At 44.7% G+C, this 26,860-nt stretch overlaps 1 protein-coding gene across 4 annotated transcripts in view; it reads right to left on the bottom strand.

The window, feature by feature from the left end:
• ZFYVE16 (zinc finger FYVE-type containing 16) overlaps positions 1 to 26,860 on the bottom strand; it is a 79,523-nt gene that overhangs the window by 20,566 nt on the left and 32,097 nt on the right. For all 4 annotated transcript variants that reach the window (XM_077288178.1, XM_077288171.1, XM_077288161.1 and 1 more), the window contains 4 exons: positions 9,729 to 9,953; positions 6,640 to 6,722; positions 5,651 to 5,755; positions 5,417 to 5,567 (listed from right to left, as the gene is read on the bottom strand). In XM_077288178.1, the coding sequence (XP_077144293.1) occupies positions 5,417 to 5,567; positions 5,651 to 5,755; positions 6,640 to 6,722; positions 9,729 to 9,953 (564 nt within the window). The remainder of the gene's footprint in view (positions 1 to 5,416; positions 5,568 to 5,650; positions 5,756 to 6,639; positions 6,723 to 9,728; positions 9,954 to 26,860) is intronic.

Here is a 26,860-nt window from a genome sequence, read left to right as displayed (position 1 = left end):
CATACAGTGGATCATTTGTATGAAGACCATTCACCAGAAACTCAGAGACAAAAGCAGAGGACATCAGGGCTGTGGAGTCGGTAAGCCAAAACTCCGACTCCGCAATTTCCCTGACTCCAGACCCCGGATTCATAGCCCAGCCTCACTACTGAGCACGTACATAAAGTGCAGCACAGATTCATCTCACCTAAACGCGGAGATCCTTAGATCAGGATCAGAACAGACATTTATAGGACATTTCATCACTTTCCCAAATTCTAAAATTTATAGCACATTCTGTACTGAATTACTGTAAGCCAAATTATATATATTTTAGGAGGACATGCAGCCAATAAAGTTATTATAATCATATGATAACAACTGCAATCCTTTCCTCATGAATCATTCATTGCACATGGAAACATTTCTCTCTGGAATTAGGTCATATGCGTTGTGGCCCAGGTTGTATGTAACATGAATAATCCAGGATCCTGAAAACCACCAATTACCTGCCGGCATCTTCAGCTCCTCTTGCGCAATCAATCACATCCCACCAAGTGGGTGCAGCCTAGGGACTCTAAAAGGAGACTGAAAGTGACCATGTATCTCGAGGTCTAAATAATATGGCTCTTCTATATCATAAGCCAAACTAAGGTACCGTATTTTTCGGACTATAAGACGCACTTTCCCCAAAAAAATTTGGCAGCACTCTACTTCAGGAATATCTGCACACATGCGGCCTCCGGCGGCCATTTTCATGATGCCTTCGGGGGCCCATGACTTCAGGAAGACGGCCGCATGGAAAGCAGTGATGCCGTCTGCTCACCGTGGACACCGGGCAGCGGCGCCGCCACATTTCTGCCGCCGGCATCTGGAAGAAGGGACCCCTTGCTCAGGTCCACTCCGCACCGCCCCAGCATAGCCACAACTCTGTCGCCCCCGGATCCTGAAGAAGGGACCCTGCTCCAGCTCTGCCTCACTGCTGCTACCGGACCCGCAGTATCGCACCCCAGAACTGCAGCATTGCCCCACTTCTGCCGCCACCAGCTTCCTGAGGAAGGGACCCTGCCTTCTGTGACCCCGCTGTACCACCGCCGGCTCTCAGGTAAGATAACTTAAATTCGGACAATAAGACAGACCCCCATCTTATAAAAATCTTTTTTCTGGTATTTTCCACCCCAAAATTAGGGGTGCATCTTATGGTCTGAAAAATACGGTAGTTGTTTAAGATTAGAAAAAAAATCTGTTCTGCTCTGTAAAGTCAGTGATATTTCTGTCTATTGGGTGGTCTGGCATTGCCACTCACTGACATTCAGGCTTATGATCCTGTTCTACACTTTCTCTTCCAAGAAGTTTAGAGAAGTCAATCATTCTTAAAGTAAATCAAAAGCAGATACGTATCAGTCTAATTCCTGGTAATTTTGGATTTTTTTCACACGTTAAAATCTCCATTAGGAAAACAAAATTAGTAATCTTGGATTTTTTATACTAGCCACTTTTTTTTTTTTTTTTTTTTTAAGACTCCTAGGGCCAGATTCAAAGGATTTCACCACAGTAAAATTCGTGAGGAGGCGCTAGCCACTTGTTTGATGTGTCAGATTCATTGAGAAGTGTACACCTCTTAAAGCAAAGTACTGCAGCGCGCAGGCGCCGGGCCTCTCTGACCTTCCCAGGCGCCTGCGTAATGCAGTACTTTGCTCTGTCCTCAACAGGGCAGATAAAGTAAGCCTGTGCAGGAACCGCCGCAGGAAGAAAAGAAGAGGACGTCATCATATGAAGATGGGAGGCGCCGGACCCGGACCTGCAATGCCCATCGGACCGCGCTGGGACCACCCCTGGGTGAGTATAATATAACCTCTTTTTCTCATCTTTCAGGTTACATTGGGGGCTTATCTACAGCACTACAGAATGCTGTAGATAAGCCCCTGATGCCGTTGGCCACAGCTTATAGGCAAATTTTGGGGTGACAGATTCCCTTTAATGAATCAAAGCGTGTAACTCGTGTACCTAGCCTTGTGACAATTCCACTAGGAGACCATGAGCACAGTTGCTGGTTATTGAGAGATCCCAGTCAGCTCTCCCAGTGAGTTAAGACCGAGCAAGGGCTTTTTTCCCATTACTTGAGCTCTTATGGCTTATAAATAATCAAAAGGAAAAAAAACATCCTCCTTTCCTAATGACAAACAAAAATGTATCTAAAGATTGAAATGAAAGTCTTGCATGTGTTATGCCACAACAATAGCATCAGGTCTAATAATCAGAAGAGGTATCGACAGTGTGTCATACCAACAGAACTTACAGGCTCGGAGCCATCCGGATTTAATCTCAGATGATTAGATGTGTTTATAGTAATGGCAGCTTGTACAGCAGTCGAATAAGGAGACAATTATATGCTAAAACTGAGGCTTTACTACAATAACAGTTTATATATAATTATTATTATATATTATACTAGCTGTACTACCCGGCTTCGCCCGGGTTAATGACTGCTGTTAGCAAAATAGAATGTGTTAACAAAAATTTATTCTGCACACAAAAACCACAAAACAAATAGATAGAAATGTAATTATTAAAATGCAAAAACTAAGCTAATAGAAGCATTTCACAACATATATTAGCTTTGTTATACTGAGAATGTATTTGTTGCCTATATTAACCAATCAGAGCTCAGATTAATTAACTGTAGCAAAATAGAAGCTGAGCTGTGATTGGTTGCTATTGGCAGCCTGATAAATCCCCAGCCAACAGGAAGCCCTCCCCCCTGGCAGTATATATTAGCTCACACATACACATATTAGACTGGTCATGTGACTGACAGCTGCCGTATTTCCTATATGGTACATTTGTTGCTCTTGTAGTTTGTCAGCTTATTAAATCAGATTTTTATTTTTGAAGGATAATACCAGACTTGTGTGTGTTTTAGGGCGAGTTTCATGTGTCAAGTTGTGTGTATTGAGTTGCGTGTGGCGACATGCATGTAGCGACTTTTGTGAGATGAGTTTTGTGTGTCGAGTTGCATGTGACAGGTTAGTGTAGCAAGTTGTGTGCAGCAAGATTTGTGCATGGCGAGTTTTGCGCGTGGCGAGTTTTATGTGTGGTGCGTTTTGAGTATGTGCAAGTTTTGTGTGAGGCAACTTTAGCATGTGGTGCAACTTTTGTACATGTGGCAATTTCTCTGTGTGTGCAAGTTTTGCATGAGGTGAGTTTTCCATGAGGTGAGTTTTGCACGTGTGGCGAGTTTTGCACGTGTGGCGAGTTTTGCGTGAGCCTAGTTTTGCATATGGCGAGTTTTGCATGTAGCGAGTTTTGCGCGTGGCGAGTTTTGAATGGTGACTTTTGTGTTTCGACACTTATGTGGCGAGGTTGGTGTGTGTGTGGTGAAATGTGTGCTGAGGGTCGTATATGTGTTCAAGCACGTGGTAGTGTGTGGCGCATTTTGTGTTTGTGTTCATATCCCCGTGTGTGGTGAGTATCCCATGTCGGGGCCCCACCTTAGCAACTGTACGGTGTATACTCTTTGGCGCCATCGCTCTCATTCTTTAAGTCCCCGTTGTTCACATCTGGCAGCTGTCAATTTTCCTCCAACACTTTTCCCTTCACTTTTTCCCCATTATGTAGATAGGGGCAAAATTGTTTGGTAAATTGGAACGCGCGGGGTTAAAATTTCACCTCACAACATAGCCTATGACGTTCTCGGGGTCCAGACGTGTGACTGTGCAAAATTTTGTGGCTGTAGCTGCGACGGTGCAGATGCCAATCCCGGACATATACACATACATACACACATTCAGCTTTATATATTAGATATACCTGTATGTAATCTCCTGTATATAGTATATACCTGTGTGTCATCTCACCTATATATAGTATATATCTGTGTGTCATCTCCTCCTGTATATAGTATATACCTGTATGTCATCTCCTCCTATACATAGCATATACCTGTATGTCATCTCCTCCTGTATATATTATATACCTGTAGGTAATCTGCTCCTGTATATAGTATATACCTGTGTGTCATCTCCTCCTGTATATAGTATATACCTGTATGTCATCTCCTCCTGTATGTAGTATGTACCTGTGTGTCATCTCCTCCTCTATATAGTATATACCTGTGTGTCATCTCTCCTGTATATAGTATATATCTGTGTGTGTCATCTCCTCCTGTATATAGTATATACCTGTGTGTCATCTCCCCTGTAAATAGTATATACCTGTGTGTCATCTCCTCCTGTATATAGTATATATCTGTAGGTCATCTCCTCCTGTATTAGCCCTCGTTCACACGTTATTTGGTCAGTATTTTTACCCCAGTATTTGTAAGCTAAATTGGCAGCCTGATAAATCCCCAGCCAACAGTAAGCCCACCCCCTGGCAGTATATATTAGCTCACACATACACATAATAGACTGGTCATGTGACTGACAGCTGCCGGATTCCTATATGGTACATTTGTTGCTCTTGTAGTTTGTCTGCTTATTAATCAGATTTTTATTTTTGAAGGATAATACCAGACTTGTGTGTGTGTTTTAGGGCGAGTTTCGTGTGTCAAGTTGTGTGTGTTGAGTTGCGTGTGGCGACATGCGTGTAGCAACTTTTTGTGTGTCAAGTTGCATGTGACAGGTTAGTGTAGCAAGTTGTGTGCAGCAAGTTTTGCGCATGGCGAGTTTTGCGCGTGGCGAGTTTTATGTGTGGTGCCTTTTGAGTATGTGCATGTTTTGTGTGAGGCAACTTTTGCATGTGTTGCAACTTTTGTGCATGTGGCAATTTTTCTGCGTGTGCAAGTTTTGCGTGTGGCGAGTTTTCCATGTGGTGAGTTTTGCACGTGTGGCGAGTTTTGCATGTGGAGAGTTTTGCGCGTGGCGAGTTTTGAGCGGCGACTTTTATGTTTCAACTTTTATGTGGCGAGGTTGGTGTATGTGTGGTGAGGGTGATATATGTGTTCGAGCACGTGGTAGTGTGTGGCGCATTTTGTGTGTGTGTTCATATCCCCGTGGTGGTGTGGTGATTATCCCATGTCGGGGCCCCACCTTAGCAACTGTACAGTATATACTCTTTGGCGCCATCGCTCTCATTCTTTAAGTCCCCCTTGTTCACATCTGGCAGCTGTTAATTTGCCTCCAACACTTTTCCTTTCATTTTTTCCCCATTATGTAGATTGGGGCAAAATTGTTTGGTGAATTGGAACGCGCGGGGTTAAAATTTCGCCTCACAACATAGCCTATGACGCTCTCGGGGTCCAGACGTGTGACTGCGCAAAATTTTGTGGCTGTAGCTGCGACGGTTCAGATGCCAATCCCGGACATACACACACACATACATACATACACACACACATACACACATTCAGCTTTATATATTAGATATAAGTAAATCCGTTCATCAGATATACAGGATTATCATTGAGGTAAAGCTATTTGCCAGTATGGATTCTTACCTTTTCTAGGCTGTCCAGCAGCACTGTTCGCTTGTGTCTGATAGATTCCATCACTGTTCTGCACACAAACCAGATGAGAGTCTGCATCCAGACTGAAGCTGGCACCGATGCTTATGACATGTTCATTGCAAGAATGAATTACTTTTAGGATCTTAAAGAAAAAAGAAAATAATATGTATGTTAGAGCACAAGTTATAATAGGTCTGATATCCGTATGAATGAAACCTTGCAGACCTCATTATGTCGCTTTGAAGGAATCTTTATGCAGCTTTTTCCCATTTCCATGTGAATTACCAAATCTTCTACATGTGGAATTGTGTACTGGTAATTTCTGAGGTCCTGCACAAAAAGGAAAGAAAAAAAAAAAAAAAAAAAGGGAATCTCAGATAAAGCTATAAAATCATTGTGGCAGCACAGAAACAAAAAGCTTAAAAACTTAAAGAGCCATGTAGACAATTTTTTATTTCCTTCCTTAGAGAAAGGTTAAGCAACTTTCAAAACAATTTTCATTAAAAACGTTCTACTTTTTTTTTTGCTTTCGCAGTGTATCCGAGTCCTTTATTTAGCAGAGTGCTTTGCAGCAGGGTTACAAATGCATCATAGAGCCTGCAGTCTCAGAGGACAGAGAAAACAGACTAAACAGAAGGAGGGGAAAAAAAACATGAAAAAGAAATAAGTGCAGGATGGAAGCGGTGTCAACACATGCGCTAATAAAGCAGGCAGCTCTATTGATACACTCAGAGCTAACATCCAGCCTGTATTACTAGGAGAAACACTCCCACAACAGAAAAATCAAACACTTGAATCAGACTTAAAACTTTATATAAAGGGGTCTGACCACCAATATATTTTAAAAAAGATGCACATAGCCTGGAATAAATAGCTTTTGGCAGCAGAGGGGGAGCTTTATCCCTCCACCCACGTTACACTTGCTTTGACAGTACCAGGTGGTCGGCATATTACGCACAAGAACCTGCACAGGAGTAATTCTAAACATTAAAAATTATTTTATCTGTGCAAACTCCCAGCTGGCCTGTGATGACCACAGCTTGGAAAAAGTGATGAGGAGGATAAAGACGATGTTGCAGAACAAAGCAACGGCACTGAGTAAGTACAGTAGGAAGGGTGGGTAGGGCTCACAAACTCCAACCAAAAACTTTTTTCACTTGTTGCTCAAAGTTTATTTCAATCTCTCTGCTACAAAAGGTACAGAAAATACTTACAGTGAGAAGGTTTATTATAGTATGCCCAATCTCTCCAAATACAGATTTTCGATGTCTGCGGCTTGTTACAGGAGATGGATATACTTAAGGGATTAAACACATAGAATCAGTCAGGAATAACTCGGGTGCCATTTTCAATCTATTTTGATGTCATAACATTTTTTTTTTTACTATTATTCATAGGTTTTACTTATAAATATACTTTAAGGTTACAAAGGCATCCCAATCTTCAGAAGTATCGTTAAAGCTCCTCCACTTTTGGCCTGGGTTGAACACAGGTCATTGACAGATTCGGTGTGTGAAGGGCGCTTGCTGATAGGCTTTTTTCTATAGCTAAACCAGCTACATTCTCTCATGGTCAATGCACAGACAGAAAAGGTGACTGGCTTGGCTATTGAAATGGGCCAGTCAGTCAGTCTGCGTTACCTAGAAGACTGGTACAGTGCTGAAATAGCCCTCTTCTGAGTCCATGGCGACAGAGCTCATGCCATGCTTTTCAATTTCTAAACAAATACTGAACAATTTACACAACATTAGAAGCGTAACCCAATCTTTCTTGTGAAAAAAAAAAAGAATTTTTATTTTCACGGCTCTGCGTTATAAACTGTTGTGAAACACTTGGGGGTTCAAAGCTCTCAAAACACATCTAAATAAGTTCCTTAGGGGGTCTACTTTCCAAAATGGTGTCACTTGTGGGGGTTTTAATGTTTAGGCACATCAGGGGCTCTCCAAACGTGACATGGTGTCCCAACTCAATTCCAGTCAATTTTGCATTGAAAAGTCAAACGGCGCTCCGTCCCTTCCGAGCTCTGCCATGCGCCCAAACAGTCGTTTACCCCCACATATCGGGTATCAGCGTACTCAGGACAAATTGCACAACAACTTTTGTGGTCCAATGTTTTTTCTTACCCTTGGGAAAATAAAAAATTGGGGGTGAACAGATCATTTTTGTAAAAAAATATGATTTTTTTATTTTTACGGCTCTGCATTATAAACTTCTGTGAAGCACTTGGTGGGTCAAAGTGCTCACCACACATCTAGATAAGGTTCTTAAGGGGTCTACTTTCCAAAATGGTGTCACTTGTGGGGGGTTTCATTGTTTAGGCACATCAGGGGTTCTCCAAACGCAACATGGCGTCCCATCTCAATTCCAGTCAATTTTGCATTGAAAAGTCAAATGACGCTCCTTCCCTTCCGTGCTCTGCCATGCGCCCAAACAGTGCTTTACTCCCACATATGGGGTATCAGCGTACTAAGGACAAATTGTACAACAACTTTTGGGGTCCATTTTCTCTTGTTACCCTTGGTAAAATAAAACAAATTGGAGCTGAAATAAATTTTGTGTGAAAAAAAGTTAAATGTTCATTTTTATTTAAACATTCCAAAAATTCCTGTGAAACACCTGAAGGGTTAATAAACTTCTTGAATGTGGTTTTGAGCACCTTGAGGGGTGCAGTTTTAGAATGGTGTCACACTTGGGTATTTTCTATCATATAGACCCCTCAAAATGACTTGAAATGAGATGTGGTCCCTAAAAAAAAAAATGGTGCTGTAAAAATGAGAAATTGCTGGTCAACTTTTAACCCTTATAACTCCCTAACAAAAAAAAAAAAGTTCCAAAATTGTGCTGATGTAAAGTAGACATGTGGGAAATGTTACTTATTAAGTATTTTGTACGACATATCTCTGTGATTTAAGGGCATAAAAATTCAAAGTTGGAAAATTTTCGCCAAATTTCCGTTTTTTTCACAAATAAGCGCAAGTTATATCGAAGAAATTTTACCACTAACATGAAGTACAATATGTCACGAGAAAACAATGCGTTCCAGAGTTATAACCTCATAAAGGGACAGTGGTCAGAATTGTAAAAATTGGCACGGTCATTAACGTGCAAACCACACTCGGGGCTTAAGGGGTTAAATGCTAAAACTGACCTGCCATTATGATTCTCCAGGTCATTACGAGTTCAGAGACACCAAACATGTCTAGGTTCTTTTTTTATCTAAGTGGTGAAAAAAAAATCCAAACTTTGCTAAGAAAAAAAAAAAAAAGCAATTTTCGATTACCGTAGCGCCTTTTTTTTCGTGAACTGGTGTTGGGTAAAGGCTTATTTTTAGCGTGCCGAGCTGATGTTTTCAATAATACCATTTTGGTGAAGGTACGATCTTTTGGTCGCCCGTTATTGCATTTTAATGCAATGTCCTGGCGACACAAAAAAATGTAATTCTGGAGTTTTGTTTTTTTTTATTTTTTTTTTTAAATCGCTACACCGTGTAGCGATCAGGTTAATCCTTTATTTATTGATAGACTGGGAGATTCTGAGCGCGACGATACCAAATATGTGTAGGTTTGATTTTTTTTTTGTTTTATTTTGAATGGGGCGAAAAGGGGTTGATTTAATCTTTTATATTTTTTTCATATTTTTAACTTTTTTTTTAATTTTTTTTTTTACTTTTGCCATGCTTCAATAGTCTCCATGGGAGGCTAGAAGCTGGCATAGCCTGATCGTCTCTGCTACACAGGGGCGATGCTCAGATCGCCCCTATGTAGCTGAATTACAGCATTGCTATGAGCGCTGTCCACAGGGTGGCGTTCACAGCAATCCGGCAACAACAACCATACAGGTCTGCAGGAGACATCTGCTTGTTATGCCAATGCATCGATGACCCCCAATCACGTGACAGGGGTCACCGCTGCGCGCATTTCCGTCCGGAAGTGCTTGTTAAATGCTGCTGTCAGAGTTTGACAGCGGCATTTAACTAATTAATAGGTGCAGATGGATCGCGATTCCAACTGCACCTATTGCGGGGACATGTCAGCTGTTCAAAACAGCTGAAATGTCCCAGCTTTGAGGAGGGCTCACCACCGGAGCCCGCATCAAAGAGGGGGTTCTGCCATCGGACGTGCTATTCTGTCCGATGGCAGAAAAGGGTTACTGCCGTTCCCTTATACAGAAGATCAGTGGAAGTCTCAGCAGTCAGGAAACGTTGGCATATCCTTATAATATGGCATCATGCACTATGGATGGCAAATCCCATTTAAGGGCTTACGAACCTCTAAAGTTGTATATGGAATTTGACAACACTTACCACCACTTTCTGCTCCCAGTGTCAACATTAATCGAATCGGGAAAACTTTTGCCCACGGAACCTCCATTTTCAAGATGATAACCCCACACAAGCAAGGACTATCTGGTACAGGCAGTCCACTGAGATCCTGAAAAGTAGGTGTAAAGAACAGGAAGCCGCCATGATCCTTGCTGCCCAGAAAGCTTTCAGTGAAGGTAATATTTTCCAAATTGCCTATATATTTTCCTGCAAAAATAAATAAAATAAAAATCAGACTTCAGTGAGATAGAATATATCAGACGATTCAGAAAAGGAAGCAAATAATGATAATTATCCTTTAAGATCAGTAACATTATACTTAAAGCAGATCTGGAACCCCAATGCACAGTACAAACTCGATACAGTATTACACAGATCCCTTAGTCCTGATGAAGCTGGAATACCTGCTTTGAAAATTTGTCACAATGGTATAATACCAGAGATATTATTAGGCAGGAAAACCTTCAAAAAGGATTACCGTATATAGCCATTCTAACATGGATTAGCACAAGTACACCAGCCTCATCAGTTCTACGACATTTATTTCTTAATGTATATACTTTGTATTGTGAAATCTGAACGGTGTGTAGTCACACTCCGAACTAGTAACATAAATTTACCACTTTATTCAAAGTATTCCTAGGAGGAATAAGTGAGGAACAGCACAACGTATTCAAAGTAAAGTCTGAGGACGCTGGGTGAAATTGGCTATGCATTCATGATAGCAAAAGATGACCTGAAGAGCAGAGGACATGATTTAAATTGACAAAAATATTAGAATTGTTGTTTTTTCCAACCAACCATTATATTTAGCCCCTTTGGATCTAACTGCACATCCAGATAGCAAGTAGTTTAACGAAATCTAACAAAGTTACATCTCAGGGATGACATGGGCACCGGAGTTCTGACATGGGCACCGGAGTTCTGACCATTCCATCAGTTGTAGGAGCCGACAGTACACAGCCAAGTTCCTGCTGCATGTGCAGTGACCGGAGCAAGCTCAGATCTCAGCACATTAAACCCTCATATGCCGTAGGCAATAGTGATAGCAGCATGTGAGGAGTAACCAGTAGTGAAAAGCATTAAGTTACTTACCGGTAATGGCATTTTGCGGAGGCCCATGACAGCACCACGAGAGAGGGGATCTGCCCTTCAGGAACAGGAAACCTACAGATACAAAAAGGGCAGCATCTCTCCCACGCATCAGTTGTATTTCAGAGCTTGAGAGGACCTCCACGGTTAATGGCACAAATATATAACCAATATATACAAATCTATACAAAATATATCGTTTTAACTGTAGTTTAATTAATACACGTGAAATCTTATAAGAAGACATGCAGCCGCCACATGAAAGGGAGGGAACTAAGGGTGCTGTCATGGGCCTCCGAAAAATGCCGTTACCGGTAAGTAACTTAATACTCTATTCGGACTCCCATGACAGCAACACGAGAGAATTACGGAGCTGTAAGCTACCTTGGGGGGTGGGGGGGGGGGGGGGGTGGACTATGGTCTGCAGTACCCTTAACCCGAAGGCGAGATCTGAGGAGCTCCCCAGGTCTGAAGGATAGTGTTTAACCCCTACACCCCGAAGCCTGTTTTCACCTAAGTGACAGGGCCAATTTTTAGAATTCTGACCACTGTCACTTTATGAGGTCATAACTCTAAAACGCTTCAACGGATCCTGGTGATTCTGACATTGTTTTCTCGTGACATATTGTACTTCATGATAGTGGTAAAACTTCTTCGATATGACTTGCATTTATTTGTGAAAAAAACAAAAATTTGTCGAAAATTATGAAAATTTAGCAATTTTCAAACTTTTAGTTTTTATGCCCTTATATTAGAGAGTTATATCTCATAATATAGTTAATAAACAACATTTCCCAAATGTCTTCTTTACATCAGCACAATTTTGGAAACAATTTATTTTTGTTAGGGAGTTATAAGGGTTAAAAGTTGACCAGCGATTTCTCATTTTTGCAACAAAATTTGCAAAACCATTTTTTTTACGGACCACCTCACACTTGAAGTGACTTTGAGGAGTCTATATGACAGAAAATGCCCAAATTGACACCATTCTAAAAACTGCACCCCTCAAGGTACTCAAAACCACATTCAAAAAGTTTATTAACCCTTCAGGTGCTTCACATGAATTTTTGGAATGTTTAAAAAAAATTGAACATTTAACTTTTTTTTCACAAAATTTTTACTTCAGATCCAATTTGTTTTATTTTACCAAGGGTAATAGGACAAATTGTACAACGACTTTTTTGGTCCAATTTCTCCTGAGTACGCCGATACCCCACATGTTGGGGTAAACCATTGATTGGGCACATGGCAGAGCTCGGAAGGGAAGGAGCGCCATTTGACTTTTCAATGCAAGATTTGCTGGAATTGAGATCGGAACCCATGTCGCGATTGGAGAGCCCCTGATGTGCCTAAACAGTGGAAACCCCCACAAGTGACACCATATTGGAAAGTAGACCCTCTAAGGAACTATTCTAGATGTGTGGTGAGCACTTTGAACCTCCAAGTGCTTCACAGAAGTTTATAATGTAGAGCCGTAAAAAAAAATTCATATTAATTTTCACAAAAAATGATCTTTTTGCCCCAAATTTTTTATTTTCCCAAGGGTAACAGAAGAAATTGGACCCCAAAAGTTGTTGTGCAATTTGTCCTGAGTACGCTGATACTTCATATATGGGGATAAACCACTGTTTGAGCGCATGGCAGAGCGCGGAAGGGAAGGAGCGCCATTTGACTTTTCAATGCAAAATTGGCTGGAATTGAGATCGGAACCCATGTCGTGTTTGGAGAGCCCCTGACGTGCCTAAACAGTGGAAACCCCCATAAGTGACACCATTTTGGAAAGAAGACTACTAAGGAACTTATCTAGATGTGTGGTGAGCACTTAACCCCCAATTGTTTCACTAAAATTTAGAATGTAGCGCTGTGAAAATTAAAAAATCATTTTTTCTTTCCACAAAATGATGTTTTAGCCCGCAATTTTTTTTTTTCCAAGGGTAACAAGAGAAATTGGACCACAAAAGTTATTGTCCAATTTGTCCTGAGTACGCTGATACCCCATACATTGGGGGGAACCACTGTTTGGGCGCACGGCAGAGCTCGGAAGGGAAGGAGCGCCGTTTGAAATGCAGACTTAGATGGATTGGTCTGCAGGTGTCATGTTGCATTTGCAGAGCCCCTGATGTACCTAAACAGTAGAAACCCCCCACAAGTGACCCCATATTGGAAACTAGACCCCCCAGGGAACTTATCTAGATGTGTTGTGAGAACTTTGAACCAACAAGTGTTTCACTACAGTTTATCACGCAGAGCCGCGAAAATAAAAAATATTTTTTTTTTCCACGAAACTGATATTTTAGCCCCCACGTTTTTATTTTCCCAAGGGTAACAGGACAAATTGGACAGCAAAAGTTGTTGTCCAACTTGTCCTGAGAACGCGGATACCCCATATGTTGGGGGAAACCACTGTTTGGGCGCACAGGAGAACACGGAAGGGAAGGAGCACTGTTTTAGTTTTTCAAAGCAGAATTGGCTGGAATTGAGATCGGACGCCATGTCGCGTTTGGAGAGCCCCTGATGTGCCTGAACAGTGAGAACTCCCCAATTCTAACTGAAACCCTAACCCCAACCCTAACCCCAGCCCTAACCCTAGCCCTAACCCCAACCCTAACCCTAGTCCTAACCCTAGCGCTACTTTCACACTAGCGTTTTTTTGCATACGTCGCAATGCGTCGTTTTGGCGAAAAAACGCATCCTGCAAAGTCACCTGCAGGATGCATTTTTTCCCCATAGACTAACATTAGCGACGCATTGCGACGTATTGACACACGTTGCAACCGTCGTGCGACGGTTGCGTCGTGTTGTGGCGGACCGCCGGCAACAAAAAACGTTACATGTAACTTTTTTTGTGCCGACGGTCCACCATTTCCGACCGCGCATGCGCGGCTGGAACTCCGCCCCCACCTCCCCGCACCTCACAATGGGGCAGCGGATGCGTGGAAAAACAGCGGCGCTTGCACAGTATGCGTCGGTACGTCGGGCCGACGCAGCGCGACGGCCCCGTACCGACGCTAGTGTGAAAGTAGCCTAACGGGAAAATGGAAATAAATATATTTTTTAAAATTTTATTATTTTTCCCTAACTAAGGGGGTGATGAAGGGGGGTTTGATTTACTTTTATAGCGTTTTTTGGGCGGATTTTTATGGTTGGCAGCCATCACACACTAAAAGACGCTTTTTATTGCAAAAAATAGTTTTTGCATCACCACATTTTGAGAGCTATAATTTATCCATATTTTGGCCCACAGAGTCATGTGAGATCTTGTTTTTTGCGGGACGAGTTGACGTTTTTATTGGTACCATTTTCGGGCACATGACATTTTTTGATCGCTTTTTATTCCGATTTTTGGGAGGCGGAATGAACAAAAACCAGCAATTCCTGAAATTCTTTTAGGGGGGGGGGGGGCGTTTATACCATTCCACGTGTGGTAAAATTGATAAAGCAGTTTTATTCTACAGGTCACTACGATTACAGCGATACCTCATTTATGTAATTTTTTTATGTTTTGGCGCTTTTACACAATAAAAACTATTTTATATAAAAAAATAATTGTTTTTGCATCGCTTTATTCTGAGCGCTATAACTTTTTTATTTTTCTGCTGATGATGCTGTATGGCGGCTTTTTTTTTGCGGGACAAGATGACGTTTTCAGCGGTACCATGGTTATTTATATCCGTCTTTTTGATCGCGTGTTATTCCACTTTTTGTTTTTTGCGGTATGAGAATAAAGCGTTGTTTTTTGCCTCTTTTTTTTTTTTTTAACGATGTTCACTGAAGGGGTTAACTAGTGATATAGTTTTATAGGTGGGGTCGTTACGGACGCGGCGATACTAAATATGTGTACTTTTATTGTGCGATTTTTTTTTTATTTAGATAAAGAAATGTATTTATGGGAATATTTTTTTTTTTTTTTTTTTCTTTATTTAGGATTTTTTTTTTCTTTTCTTTTTTTTTTTTTTTTTACACATGTGGACATTTTTTTTTTTAAACTTTTTTACTTTGTCCCAGGGGGGGACATCACAGATCGGTGATCTGACAGTGTGCACAGCACTGTGTCAGATCACCGATCTTAGAGGCACGTTACAGAGGCTTGCCGGCGCCTGCTATGAGGAATTCTCAGCAGGCGCCGGCAAGCAGGGTCATCTCATGACCCGGAAGGAGTCCCGCGGCCATCTTGGATCCGGGGACTCCTTCCAGGTCACCGGAGCAGCGCGATCTCATCGCGCTGCTCCGGTGGGAGAGCGCAGGGAGCCACAGTCCCTGCGCGATCCCCCTCTATGCCGCTGTTACTAATGACAGCGGCATCAGAGGGGTTAAATGCCTGCGATCGGCGATAGCGCCGATCGTGGGCATTGCTGCGGGGTGTCAGCTGTCATATACAGCTGACACCCGCACCCGATCACCGCGGCGCTCAGCGCGAGACCGCAGTGATCGATGCGCCGTACTAGTACTGCGGCTGGCACTAATGCAGTGCCGGCAGCGCCGTACTAGTACGGAGCATGGCACGAAGGGGTTAAAAAAGGTGGAAGGAGATGACCATGTGGCTGCCTTACATATCTGGTCGATTGACACTCCAGATCTTTCTGCCCAGGATGAAGCCATGGCCCGCGTGGAATGCGCCCTCAGATTCTGCGGAGCCGGACCCTCACCTGCAGTATAAGCTAGAGAGAGCCTCCCTATTCCATTTGGCTAGCGTGCATTTTGATACTCTAAGCCCTTTCCTAGGACCTTGGAAGGACAAAAATAATGCATTATCCTTTTTCCAAGGATTAGTAGCCGATATACTGTATATTGTAGTAGGCATCTTCTAACGTCTAACATATAAAGCTTCTCTTCTTTAGGGTTAGAAGGTTTAGGGAGATAAGAGGGAAAGATTATCTCTTGTGACCTGTGAAAGTGGGATGCTATTTTGGGTAAGCTGGGTCTGGCCTTAGGATTACCCCTGTCCTGCAAGAACTCTGTATAAGGGGGAAGTCTGGAAAGTGCCTGAATATCCCCTACACTACGAGCAGATGTTATTGCTATCAAGAATACTGTTTTAAAGGGCACCTGTCACCCCGTTTTTTCAGTATGAGATAAAAATACTGTTAAATAGGGCCTGAGCTGTGCATTACAACAGTGTATTTTGTGGACCCCGATTCCCCACCTATGCTGCCAAAATACGTTACCAAAGTAGCCGTTTTCGCCTGTCAATCAGGCTGGTCTGGTCAAAAGGGCGTGGTGTCTTCCCCCAGATCTTGCTTAGTTTTCCGTTGGTGGCGTAGTGGTTTGCGCATGCCCAAGGTCCCGAATCCACTGCACAGGGGAGTTAAAAGAGCGCGATATGCTCTTTCATTGGTGATCGGTGGGGGCGGCCATCTTCCTTTGGCCGCGCGTGCGCAGATGGAGATCGCGGCGGCCATTTTCCTGAAGCAGAGTTCGCATCTATTCTTGTGCATGGGCCTAGCTCTCCCAGCGCCCCTTAATAAATCTAGAGATCCAATAAATATTGGCAATATTACAGGAAAATAGGGCCCCCAGAGCTGAGACCTGCTCTTTTAGTGTACTCGTGGAAAGGCCCAATTGCAAGATCTGTTGCACCGGTACCCCCTCTTCGACACTAAACTCAGAAGAGGCTAGGAATCGCCTCCAGGTTCTAGCGTAAACTTTTGTTGTGATTAGTTTTCTACTCTTCAGAAGGGTGTCCACTAAATTCGGGGAGAAGCCTCTATTTGTCAACAATGACCTTTCAAACTCCACGTCGTTAAATAAAGTCTTGTTACTTGTGGATGGTTGATTGGCCCCTGGCAGAGCAGATCCGGAAGGTCTGGAAGTACCCAGGGATCGCATACCGACATAGTCCTGAGTCATACGAACCAGGTCTTCCCTTGCCAAAATGGGGCAATTAGTTTGACCCTTGCCCGGTCTTCCCTGATTTTTCTCGACACCAGAGGTAACAGGGCTAATGGCGGGAATGCGCAGGCCAGGGAGAAGTCCCATTTTGCTAGGAATGCGTCCGCTACCAGAGGATTCTCCCTGGGATTCAGGGAACAGAATTTCCTTACTTTTCTGTTTCTCCTGTTGGCAAAGAGGTCTACCTCCGGTTGTCCCCATTTGCAGACAATCTGGTTGAAGATGTCCCTGTTCAAAGACCATTCTCCCTGTCTTAGGGTATTGTGGCTTAGAAAGTCTGCTCTTATGTTGTCCTTTCCTCTGATATGAAGCGCTGTTAAAGATTGAAAAGGTCTTTCGGCTGTTTTGAAATAGGCGTTCTGCTACTTGCATCAGAGCCTCGGAACGTGTTCCACCTTGGTGGTTGATATAGGCTACTGCCACTTGGTTGTCCGAAAGAATCTTGACATGGTGACCCTGTAGATATACGAGGAGCTTTTTAACTGATAATTCTATTGCCAACAACTCCCTCTGGTTGGACGAGGATCCCTTCCGGGAGTCCCATTGTCCCTGGACCACGATGTCACCCATATGGGCCCCCCACCCCGAGGAGCTAGCATCCGTGGTTATTACACGGGTTATGTGGGTTACCCAGGGAACTCCTGAAGATAATTTGTCCTTGTCCAGCCACCACCTAAGAGACTTGATGGTTAACAGGCTCAACGATATTTGGCTCTGCAGGGACCCCCCCCCCAAGGCTCTATAATTAAGGCTACGTTCACATTTGCGTTGTGCGCCGCAGCGTCGGCGCCGCAACGCACAACGCAAACAAAAACGCAGCAAAACGCATGCACAACGCTGCGTTTTGCACCGCATGCGTCCTTTTTTTGATAGATTTTGGACGCAGCAAAAATGCAACTTGCTGCGTCCAATGCGCCCGGACGCGTGCGCCGCAGGGACGCATGCGGCGCAAAACGCAAGTGCGACGCATGTCCATGCGCCCCCATGTTAAATATAGGAGAGCATGACGCATGCGGCGACGCTGCGGCACCCGACGCTGCGGCGCCGACCGCAAATGTGAACGTAGACTAACTAAGACATCCTTCTGTAGGGGTCTAGTGTGAAACTGAGCCCACCTGACGGCTGGGATACATGACTTCAGGGACCCTAATAGGGACATGGCCTGCCTGAGGGTCATGGAGGGTCTATTAAATTGCCTTTAACACCTGCTGTTGAATGTGCATTAACTTGTCTGGTGGTAGACGACATTGTTGGGCTTCAGAATCTAATAGTAGGCCTAGAAACTTCTGGACCCTTAAAGGCTGCAATCGGGATTTCTCAATTTATTATCCAGCCTAAGTGCTCTAGCCTGGCCCTAGTTTTTTCTATTTGGACAGGCAATGATCTACTGAATTACCCACTATCAGGAAGTGATCTAAGTAGGGGACAATAAGAATATATAACTCCCGCAGATGAGCCATGACTTCAGTAACTAATTTCGTGAAGACCCAAGGGGCAGCCGATAAACCGAAGGCAAGCACCGTAAACTGAAAATGGCGGACTACCCCCTTCATGGACACCGACACCCTCAGGAATTGCTGGAAATCTGTATGGATAGGTACATGATAGTACGCGTCTCAAATCCATGACCACCATGAAACAAGTTTCAAACAACATCTTTATTGATGAACTGATTGATTCCATCTTAAAGGTTCGATTGATTAGAAACTCACTTAGGGAACGAAGATTAATTAATAATGGTTCTAAATGATCTATCAGGTTTCTGAATGAGGAACAGAGGAGAGTAGAATCCTCTACCTCTCTCCGATTCCGGAACCTCCACCAGGACATTTTTAAGGCATAAATTCAAAACCTCTGTTTCCAATGCCGTCTGTCCAAGAGAGGAAGAGCGCAAGGGAGTTAATTTAAAGCTATTCCGCGGAATAAAACTGAACTCAAGCTTGAGTCCATTAGCTATTACCGTATATACTCGAGTATAAGCCGAGAATTTCAGCCCATTTTCTAGGCTGAAATTGCCCCTCAGCTTATACTCGAGTCATATCCAGGGGTCGGCAGGGGAGGTGGAGTGGCAGCTGTCTAAGCATACTCACCTGCTCCTGGCGCGATCCCTGGTTCCCCGGCAGCTTCTTCCTGGGGTGGAGCAGCATATTCATTACTGTAATGAGCGTTACCATGTGACCGCTCAATACAGGAAGAAGCTGCCACACCGGGGAAGCAGGGACCGCGCCAGGAGCAGGTGAGTATAAGCAGTGCATAATATTCACCTGCTCCCCGTTCCACCGTCGCCGGCCGCCGCTGCGACTTCTGCATCCTCTGCACTCACGCTCAGGTCAGAGGGCGCGGTGACGCGATTAGTGCGCACCGCCCTCTGCCTGAACAGTTAGTGCGAAGGACAGGGAAGACACAGTGGCAGTCGGCGCTGTAACGCAGAGCAGGTGTATGTGATTTTTTTTTTTTTTATCGCAGCAACAGCATATGGGGCAAATGACTGCATGGAGCATCTTTTGGGGCATAATCAGCATTTATAGAGGATTATATGGGGCAAATGACTGTACTGAGCATCTTATGGGGCCATAATCAGCATTTATGGAGCATTACATGGGGCAAATGACTGTATAGAGCATCTTATGGGGCCATAATCAGCATTTGTGCAGCATTATATGGGGTGCCTTTTGTATGGAGCATCTTATGGGGCCCTTCATAAACTGTATGGAGCATTATATGGGGTGTATTTTGTATGGAGCATTATATGGGGCGTATTTTGTATGGAGCATCTTATGGGGCCCATCATGAACTGTATTGAGCATTATATGGGGCTCCTGATTCAATATGGATATTCAAAAAACACAACCTACTGATGTCTCAATTAATTTTACTTTTATTGGTATCTATTTTTATTTTTGACATTTACCGGTAGCTGCTGCATTTTCCACCCTAGGCTTATACTCGAGTCATTAAGTTTTCCCAGTTTTTTGTGGCAAAATTAGGGGTCTCGGCTTATACTCGAGTATATACGGTATGTTCCGCACCCAGTCACTATTTGTGATCTCTAACCATGCTGGAAGGAATGCCGACAATCTCCCCCCACGGGAGTTGCTAGTCATTTGTCGGGCTTCTTACGCTCTCTTGAAGAGAGCCTGAATATAAAGCCTGTACCTCTCCTTCGTTTAGCTTCCCAACTGAAACTGTCTCTAGCGGGTGATGATGTGCGTCTTCTGACCAAACCTCCTTCCATTGAAAGGACGTCCGTAGGACGTAGACGATAAATTGGGGAACTTTTTCTTATTCCCTGCCTTCTCCAGCAACTCATCCAGGGTTGGACCAAATAGATACTCCCCTTTGCACGGGATAGCACAGAGTTTTGACCTTGATTGGATGTCCCCCGGCTAGCATTTAAGCCACAAGGCTCTGCGGCCGCGTTGTTAAGTCCTGCTGCTCAGGCGGCCATTCATACAGAGTCAATTGAGACATCCGATAGGAAAGCTGCAGTTTCCTGAATCACTGCCACCTAGAATCGTATCTCTAGCAGCCCCTTCTTTTAACTGGGACTCTAGTTGGTCCAGCCAGACCATCATGGATCTTGCCGTACAAGTTGCTGCTACAGCTAGTCTTAGGGAACCGGCCGCCATCTCCCAGGTTCCCTTAAGGAAGGTCTCTGCCTTTCTGTCTAGGGGATCTTCAAGGGTCCCCATGTCTTCAGAAGGTAGCGAGGCCCTTTTTGATGCTTTAGCTACCGCCGCATCTAACTTAGGGGCTGTTAAATATAAATTATTAATTGAATTACCATATATACTCGAGTATAAGCGGAGATTTTCAGCCCACTTTTTTGGGCTGAAAGGTACCCTCTCGGCTTATACTCGAGTCAGTGTCGGTGTGGGGTCGGCGGGTGAAGGGGAGCAGCGGCTGTGATATACTCACCTGTTCCTGGCGCTGTCCCTGCATCTCCGATGGTCTCTGGGCAGCTCTTCCTGTGTTCAGCGGCCACGTGGTACCGCTCATTAAAGTCATGAATATGCACGCATGTTCATGACTGTAATGTGCGGTACGTGACCGCTGATGCCGCCAGCTCCCGGAGACCATCTGACAGTGAGACGCTGCCAGGGACCGCGCCGGGAGCAGGTGAGTATATCAGGGGAGGGTGAGCATTGCGCGATAGTCACCTGTCCCCCGTTCCATCGCTGCTCTGTCTTCCGTCCTCTGGCTGTGACTGTACAGGTCAGAAGGCGCGATGACGCGATTAGTGTGCGCGCCGCCCTCTGCGTGAACAGTCAGTGCAGAGGATGGAAGACAGAGCAGCGCGCAGCGATGGAACATGGAAGGTGACTATCGCAAGTGCCGGGGGCCTGAGCGAAGAGAGGAGAGTATGTGATTTTTTTTTATTTTAATCGCAGCACCAGCAAATGTGTGGAGCATCTTATGGGGCATAATATGAGGAGCATCTTATGGGGCATGATGTGTGGAGCATCTCGTGTGGCCCCTAATGTGTGGAGCATCTCATGGGGCCCCTAATGTGTGGAGCATCTCATGTGGCCCCTAATGTGTGGAGCATCTTATGGGGCATAATATGAGGAGCATCTTATGGGGCATGATGTGTGAAGCATCTCATGGGACCCCTAATGTGTGGAGCATCTCATGGGGCCCCTAATGTGTGGAGCATCTCATGGGGCCCCTAATGTGTGGAGCATCTCATGGGGCCCCTAATGTGTGGAGCATCTCATGGGGCCCCTAATGTGTGGAGCATCTCATGGGGCCCCTAATGGTGGAGCATCTCATGTGGCCTTTAATGTGTGGAGCATCTCATGTGGCCCCTAATGTGTGGAGCATCTCATGGGGCCCCTAATGTGTTGAGCATCTCATGGGGCCCCTAATGTGTGGAGCATCTCATGGGGCCCCTAATGTGTGGAGCATCTCATGGGGCCCCTAATGTGTGGAGCATCTCATGGGGCCCCTAATGTGTGGAGCATCTCATGGGGCCCCTAATGTGTGGAGCATCTCATGGGGCCCCTAATGTGTGGAGCATCTCATGTGGCCCCTAATGTGTGGAGCATCTCATGGGGCCCCTAATGTGTGGAGCATCTCATGGGGCCCCTAATGTGTGGAGCATCTCATGGGGCCCCTAATGTGTGGAGCATCTTATGGGGCATAATATGAGGAGCATCTTATGGGGCATGATGTGTGAAGCATCTCATGGGGCCCGTAATGTGTGGAGCATCTCATGTGGCCTTTAATGTGTGGAGCATCTCATGTGGCCCCTAATGTGTGGAGCATCTTATGGGGCATAATATGAGGAGCATCTTATCGGGCATGATGTGTGAAGCATCTCATGTGGCCCCTAATGTGTGGAGCATCTCATGGGGCCCCTAATGTGTGGAGCATCTTATGGGGCATGATGTGTGAAGCATCTCATGGGGCCCCTAATGTGTGGAGCATCTCATGGGGCCCCTAATGTGTGGAGCATCTCATGTGGCCTTTAATGTGTGGAGCATCTCATGTGGCCTTTAATGTGTGGAGCATCTCATGGGGCCCCTAATGTGTGGAGCATCTCATGTGGCCTTTAATGTGTGGAGCATCTCATGTGGCCCCTAATGTGTGGAGCATCTTATGGGGCATAATATGAGGAGCATCTTATGGGGCATGATGTGTGGAGCATCTCATGGGGCCCCTAATGTGTGGAGCATCTCATGTGGCCTTTAATGTGTGGAGCATCTCATGTGGCCTTTAATGTGTGGAGCATCTCATGTGGCCTTTAATGTGTGGAGCATCTCATGGGGCCCCTAATGTGTGGAGCATCTCATGGGGCCATAATGTGTGGAGCATCTTATGGGGCCATCAACCTTTATGCAGCATTGTATGGGGCAAATGTGTCTATGGAGCATCTTATGGGGCCATTATTAACCTTTGTGCAGGATTATATGGGGCGTGTTTTGTATGGAGCATCTTATGAGGCCCTTCATGATCTGTATGGAACATTATATGGGGCTCCTGATTCACTATGGATATTCAATAACCCGTAACCTACTGATGTCTCAATTAATTTTACTTTTATTGGTATCTATTTTTACTTTTGAAATTTACCGGTAGCTGCTGCATTTTCCACCCTAGGCTTATACTCGAGTCAATAAGTTTTCCCAGTTTTTTGTGGCAAAATTTGGGGGGGGGGGGGGTCAGCTTATACTCGAGTATATACGGTATTCTTATTCTCAATTCTGTACTGAGCACATTGCCTCTCGCTGACATTACAAAAGCTATTTCTGTATATATAGCTCAGAGTAATAGTTAACAACATATAGAGAGAACACGTGTTCTATGAGACATATATAATCAACGGCTTTTAGGAGGGTGGGGGGCTGTCACCTTCACTCTCCCCAGACTCACAGAACAAATGAACAACTGGTAGCCATGATGGCTTCTACTCCATAACCAAGACAGACGCCATTTACCATTTAGAATCACAATTGGACAATCTTTGTAACTACTTCAACTATTTTATGTTTTGCTGCAATGTGGGTTATTTGTGGACAATCCAATAAACCACTGCATTTTTTATGAAAATATGACATTTTTCTTTAAGAATACTGCATCTGGTAAAGAGTCCTGATTAAATAAATGTGCGAAATAAGCTTATTTAACAGAGGCTTTGTCCCAGGTATTGACTGCCAGATCCTCAAAAGGGTATCTACGTTTATGAGCTGGTGGTAAAGAGCCCCTCTTCTCTGGCTTTTTCCATTCCCGGCAAATTAGCTCCTGGATCTTTTCATTTAAAAAGGGAAAGACCTTCACTTCCTTTGTTCCAGCCCACTAAACATGACCTCCTGCATGGATAGTTGCGGTTTGGATTCCCCTATGCCCATCGTACCCCTGACCGTTTTTACCAGTTTATCTACTCTGTCTGGGGGCAAGTAAAATCTAGCAGCATCTTCCTCTGACTAAGAGGATGAGAGAATTGAATCGGAGGAACCCTCGCCTTTCTCTCCTTCCGCCGAAGAATCTGAGTTCAAAGGGGCTTTGTATCTTGAGCTCTTTACTTGAGACAGGGACTTCAGTGATTACCTTACTTCTGCCCTGACAATATCTTTCAGGTTTGCAGTAACATTAGGAGATTCTTCTGCTAACTGGGGGAGGATAGTAAAAGAATATAGTCTACCTAGATGTAATGCCACTCCACCCCTTCCTGAGACCTCACCGTGTGCTAGATACAGGGGGTCCATAATTTTTCAGGCACGAATCTGGTAAGGGGACTCCACAGAGGGTGCATTCCTTGTGTTTAGCCCTACCCGTGCACCTCTTCCCCTAGATAAAAAATATAAGGGGGAACCGCGTCACTGAGTGAACATTCACGTAGATCACTTACCAGTGCCTGCAGCAAATAGGTACCGGAATATGAGGGGGGGGGGGGGGGTTTACAGTCGATGCCCCTGATCCCTGTCTGGAGGAGCTCTTACGACAGGACTGGTAACTTCGTCTGTCACGCTCTCTTTCTCCTTAGGCTTCCACACATCTTCTAGCAGCTGAGGCTGCTGCTCATGATCACTCTCCATTGTGCACAGAAAATGAGGCCAGAAGCATGAGGCTCCAGGGAAGGACCCCTTATATCCCCTTCTCCGGTCAGAAGATCAGCTTCGCCCTCCTCCGCTTGGCTCTCCACCCCTACAGGCGCACCGACCGGCCTGAAGGATGCGTGCAAGTGTCCGGTGTCCTATTCTGGTGGGCGCCGCCATCTTGGATTTACCGCGCATGCGCACTAATCCCGGTGGCCCGGAAGAGCACACTGGCTCCGCCTTTGACGTCACCGCGGCCCATCAACGCTTCCTCAATGCGTCCGGACAGCGCCCACCATCACACCCCGGCTCTGCACAGATCACCTCCGGCACCAGTGCACCACCGGAGCAGAAGAACCCGCGGGAATACTTACCTGGCGCTGGCTTCCATGGAAACTGACATCCTCCGGACTTCGCTCCCTGCTGCGAATGCCACAGCCGTGCAGCCCAGCCAGGACCACCGTGACGTCTCCAGGAACTCTGCACGGGCCGAGGTAGGAGAGCCCCCGCTACCTGAGCCGGCCTGGGATCCATGAGACTTCTTCTGTAGGATCCCGTCCCATCAGGATCAGAAAACAAACTGATGCCTGGGAGAGGTGCCGCCCTTTTTGTATCTGTAGGTTTCCTGTTCCTGAAGGGCGGATCCACTCTCTCGTGGTGCTGTCATGGGAGCCCGAATAAAAATACTTTAAAGACAAGCTGCATAGGTGGCTGGATAAACAGTTATTGCTGCTGTAGTAGACCAAAGTTTTTTATATTTAACTACATGTTTTCAACAACAAACTGGCGTCCTTTTCAAGTAAAAAAAAATTAGGAAAGAAAACAAAAGAGTTGTAATATTTTTAACTTGAAAGAGAAGCCAATTTATCCATCCGCACAGACAGTCTTTACAGCGACAAGACAGTAGCAACTGTTGTTTTTAAAGAGGTACCCCATATGCTCTTAGGTGAGCATCATCATTTTTTTATATATATTTTTGTTCTCCTCTAATAGGGTCAACCTATTGTTTGCACTTTCTTTCCCTCTACAGTACATCCTGAATGTGTGATGTCTTGACAGAAGGTGATCGCTCCCTTTGTCAGCCCACTGGCATCCCCACAGAACAAATCTGGCTTGCCAAAAAGTTGCTATAGCCTCCATGTTTGCCATATATTATTATTGATGTAGTGCATTATCAATGCAATCAAATGACAGTAGGTTAAAGTACTCTGGTGAAACTAGTAAAAAATGTTTTAAAACATGTTAAAAATGTTTTAAAACAAAGTAAAAAACAAAACTAAGTTTAAAAGAGTTTCTCAAGTAATGTACATCTTCTTTCATACTGGGTTGCAATTCTCACAATTCCCTGGACAAAACGTGAACATCCAAGGGGAGTTTGAGAACTGCATCCCATCAACAACCGCTAATAGGTTGACTATAGCATTTAGGAGTTGTCCCAAGTAGCTGAAAACCTCCTTAACAGTGAACAAAAAAATGGTTTACTTTTGAAAAGAAAACAAAAACTCCCATAAAAATGTTGTCATGGCCAGCCAGCAGGAGTACATGCTAAGAAACAGGGATTTTTGTGTACTCACTGTAAAATCCTTTTCTCCGAGCCACTCTTTGGGGGACACAGGACCATGGGTGTTATACAGCTGCCACTAGGAGGCTGACACAAAGTGGACACAAAAAAGATTAGCTCCTCCTCTGCAGTACACACCACACACTGGCTCCAGCCGAATCAGTTCCGTGACAAAGCAGTAGAAAACAAAAAGAACAATATTAGAGTATACCAACATCAAACCAAAGAACATACTCAAGCCGTTAGGCCAACAGGGTGGGTGCTGTGTCCCCCAATGAGTGGCTCGGAGAAAAGGATTTTACTTGGGGAAAACAAAAATCACTTTCTCCTTGGCCTCATTGGGGGACACAGGACCATGGGACGTCCTAAAGCAGTGCACCAGCCGTCTAGAGATGCGTTACGGCGGACTGCAAGATTCACCTCACAATGCTCGCATCTGCTGAGGCCTGAGAGTGAATGTTGTAATGCTTTGAGAAGGTGTGCAAACTGGACCAGGTCGCAGCCTTGCAAACCTGTTCCGCCGATGCCTTGTGCTGAATGGCCCAGGAGGACCCCACGAGTGGAGTGTGCCTTAATCCCCGCTGGGATAGGCTTGTTCCTGACACAGTAAGATTCTTAAATGGCCAAGCGGATCCACCTGGCTATTGTGACCTTAGAAGCGGCAAGTCCCTTCCTGTGACCCTCAGGAAGAACAAAAGTCGTCCTTTTACAGAAGGACGCCGTTTGTGAGACATACCTTCTGAGAGCCCTCACCAGATCCAGGGTGTGAAGAGCTCTCTCAAAACGGTGCACTGGAGTCAGGCAAAATGAAGGCAGGACAATATCCTCGTTAAGGTGAAAGGAAGAGACCACCTTGGGGCAAGAAAGACGGAGAAGATCTGAGCACTACCTTGTATAGGTGAAACATTAGAAAAGGAGCTCGACAGGACAGGGCAGCTAACTCAGATACCCATCTGATTGACATCACCGCGACAAGAAAAGTCACCTTCCATGAAAGGTGGGTGAGAGAGACGTCCTGCAGGAAGTTCAAAGGG

Source organism: Ranitomeya variabilis, chromosome 1 (genome assembly GCF_051348905.1).
Source record: "Ranitomeya variabilis isolate aRanVar5 chromosome 1, aRanVar5.hap1, whole genome shotgun sequence".
Classification (NCBI taxonomy): domain Eukaryota; kingdom Metazoa; phylum Chordata; class Amphibia; order Anura; family Dendrobatidae; genus Ranitomeya; species Ranitomeya variabilis.
The sequence above is the reverse complement of the archived record's forward strand: the minus strand, read 5'-3'. Positions and strand labels throughout refer to the sequence as shown.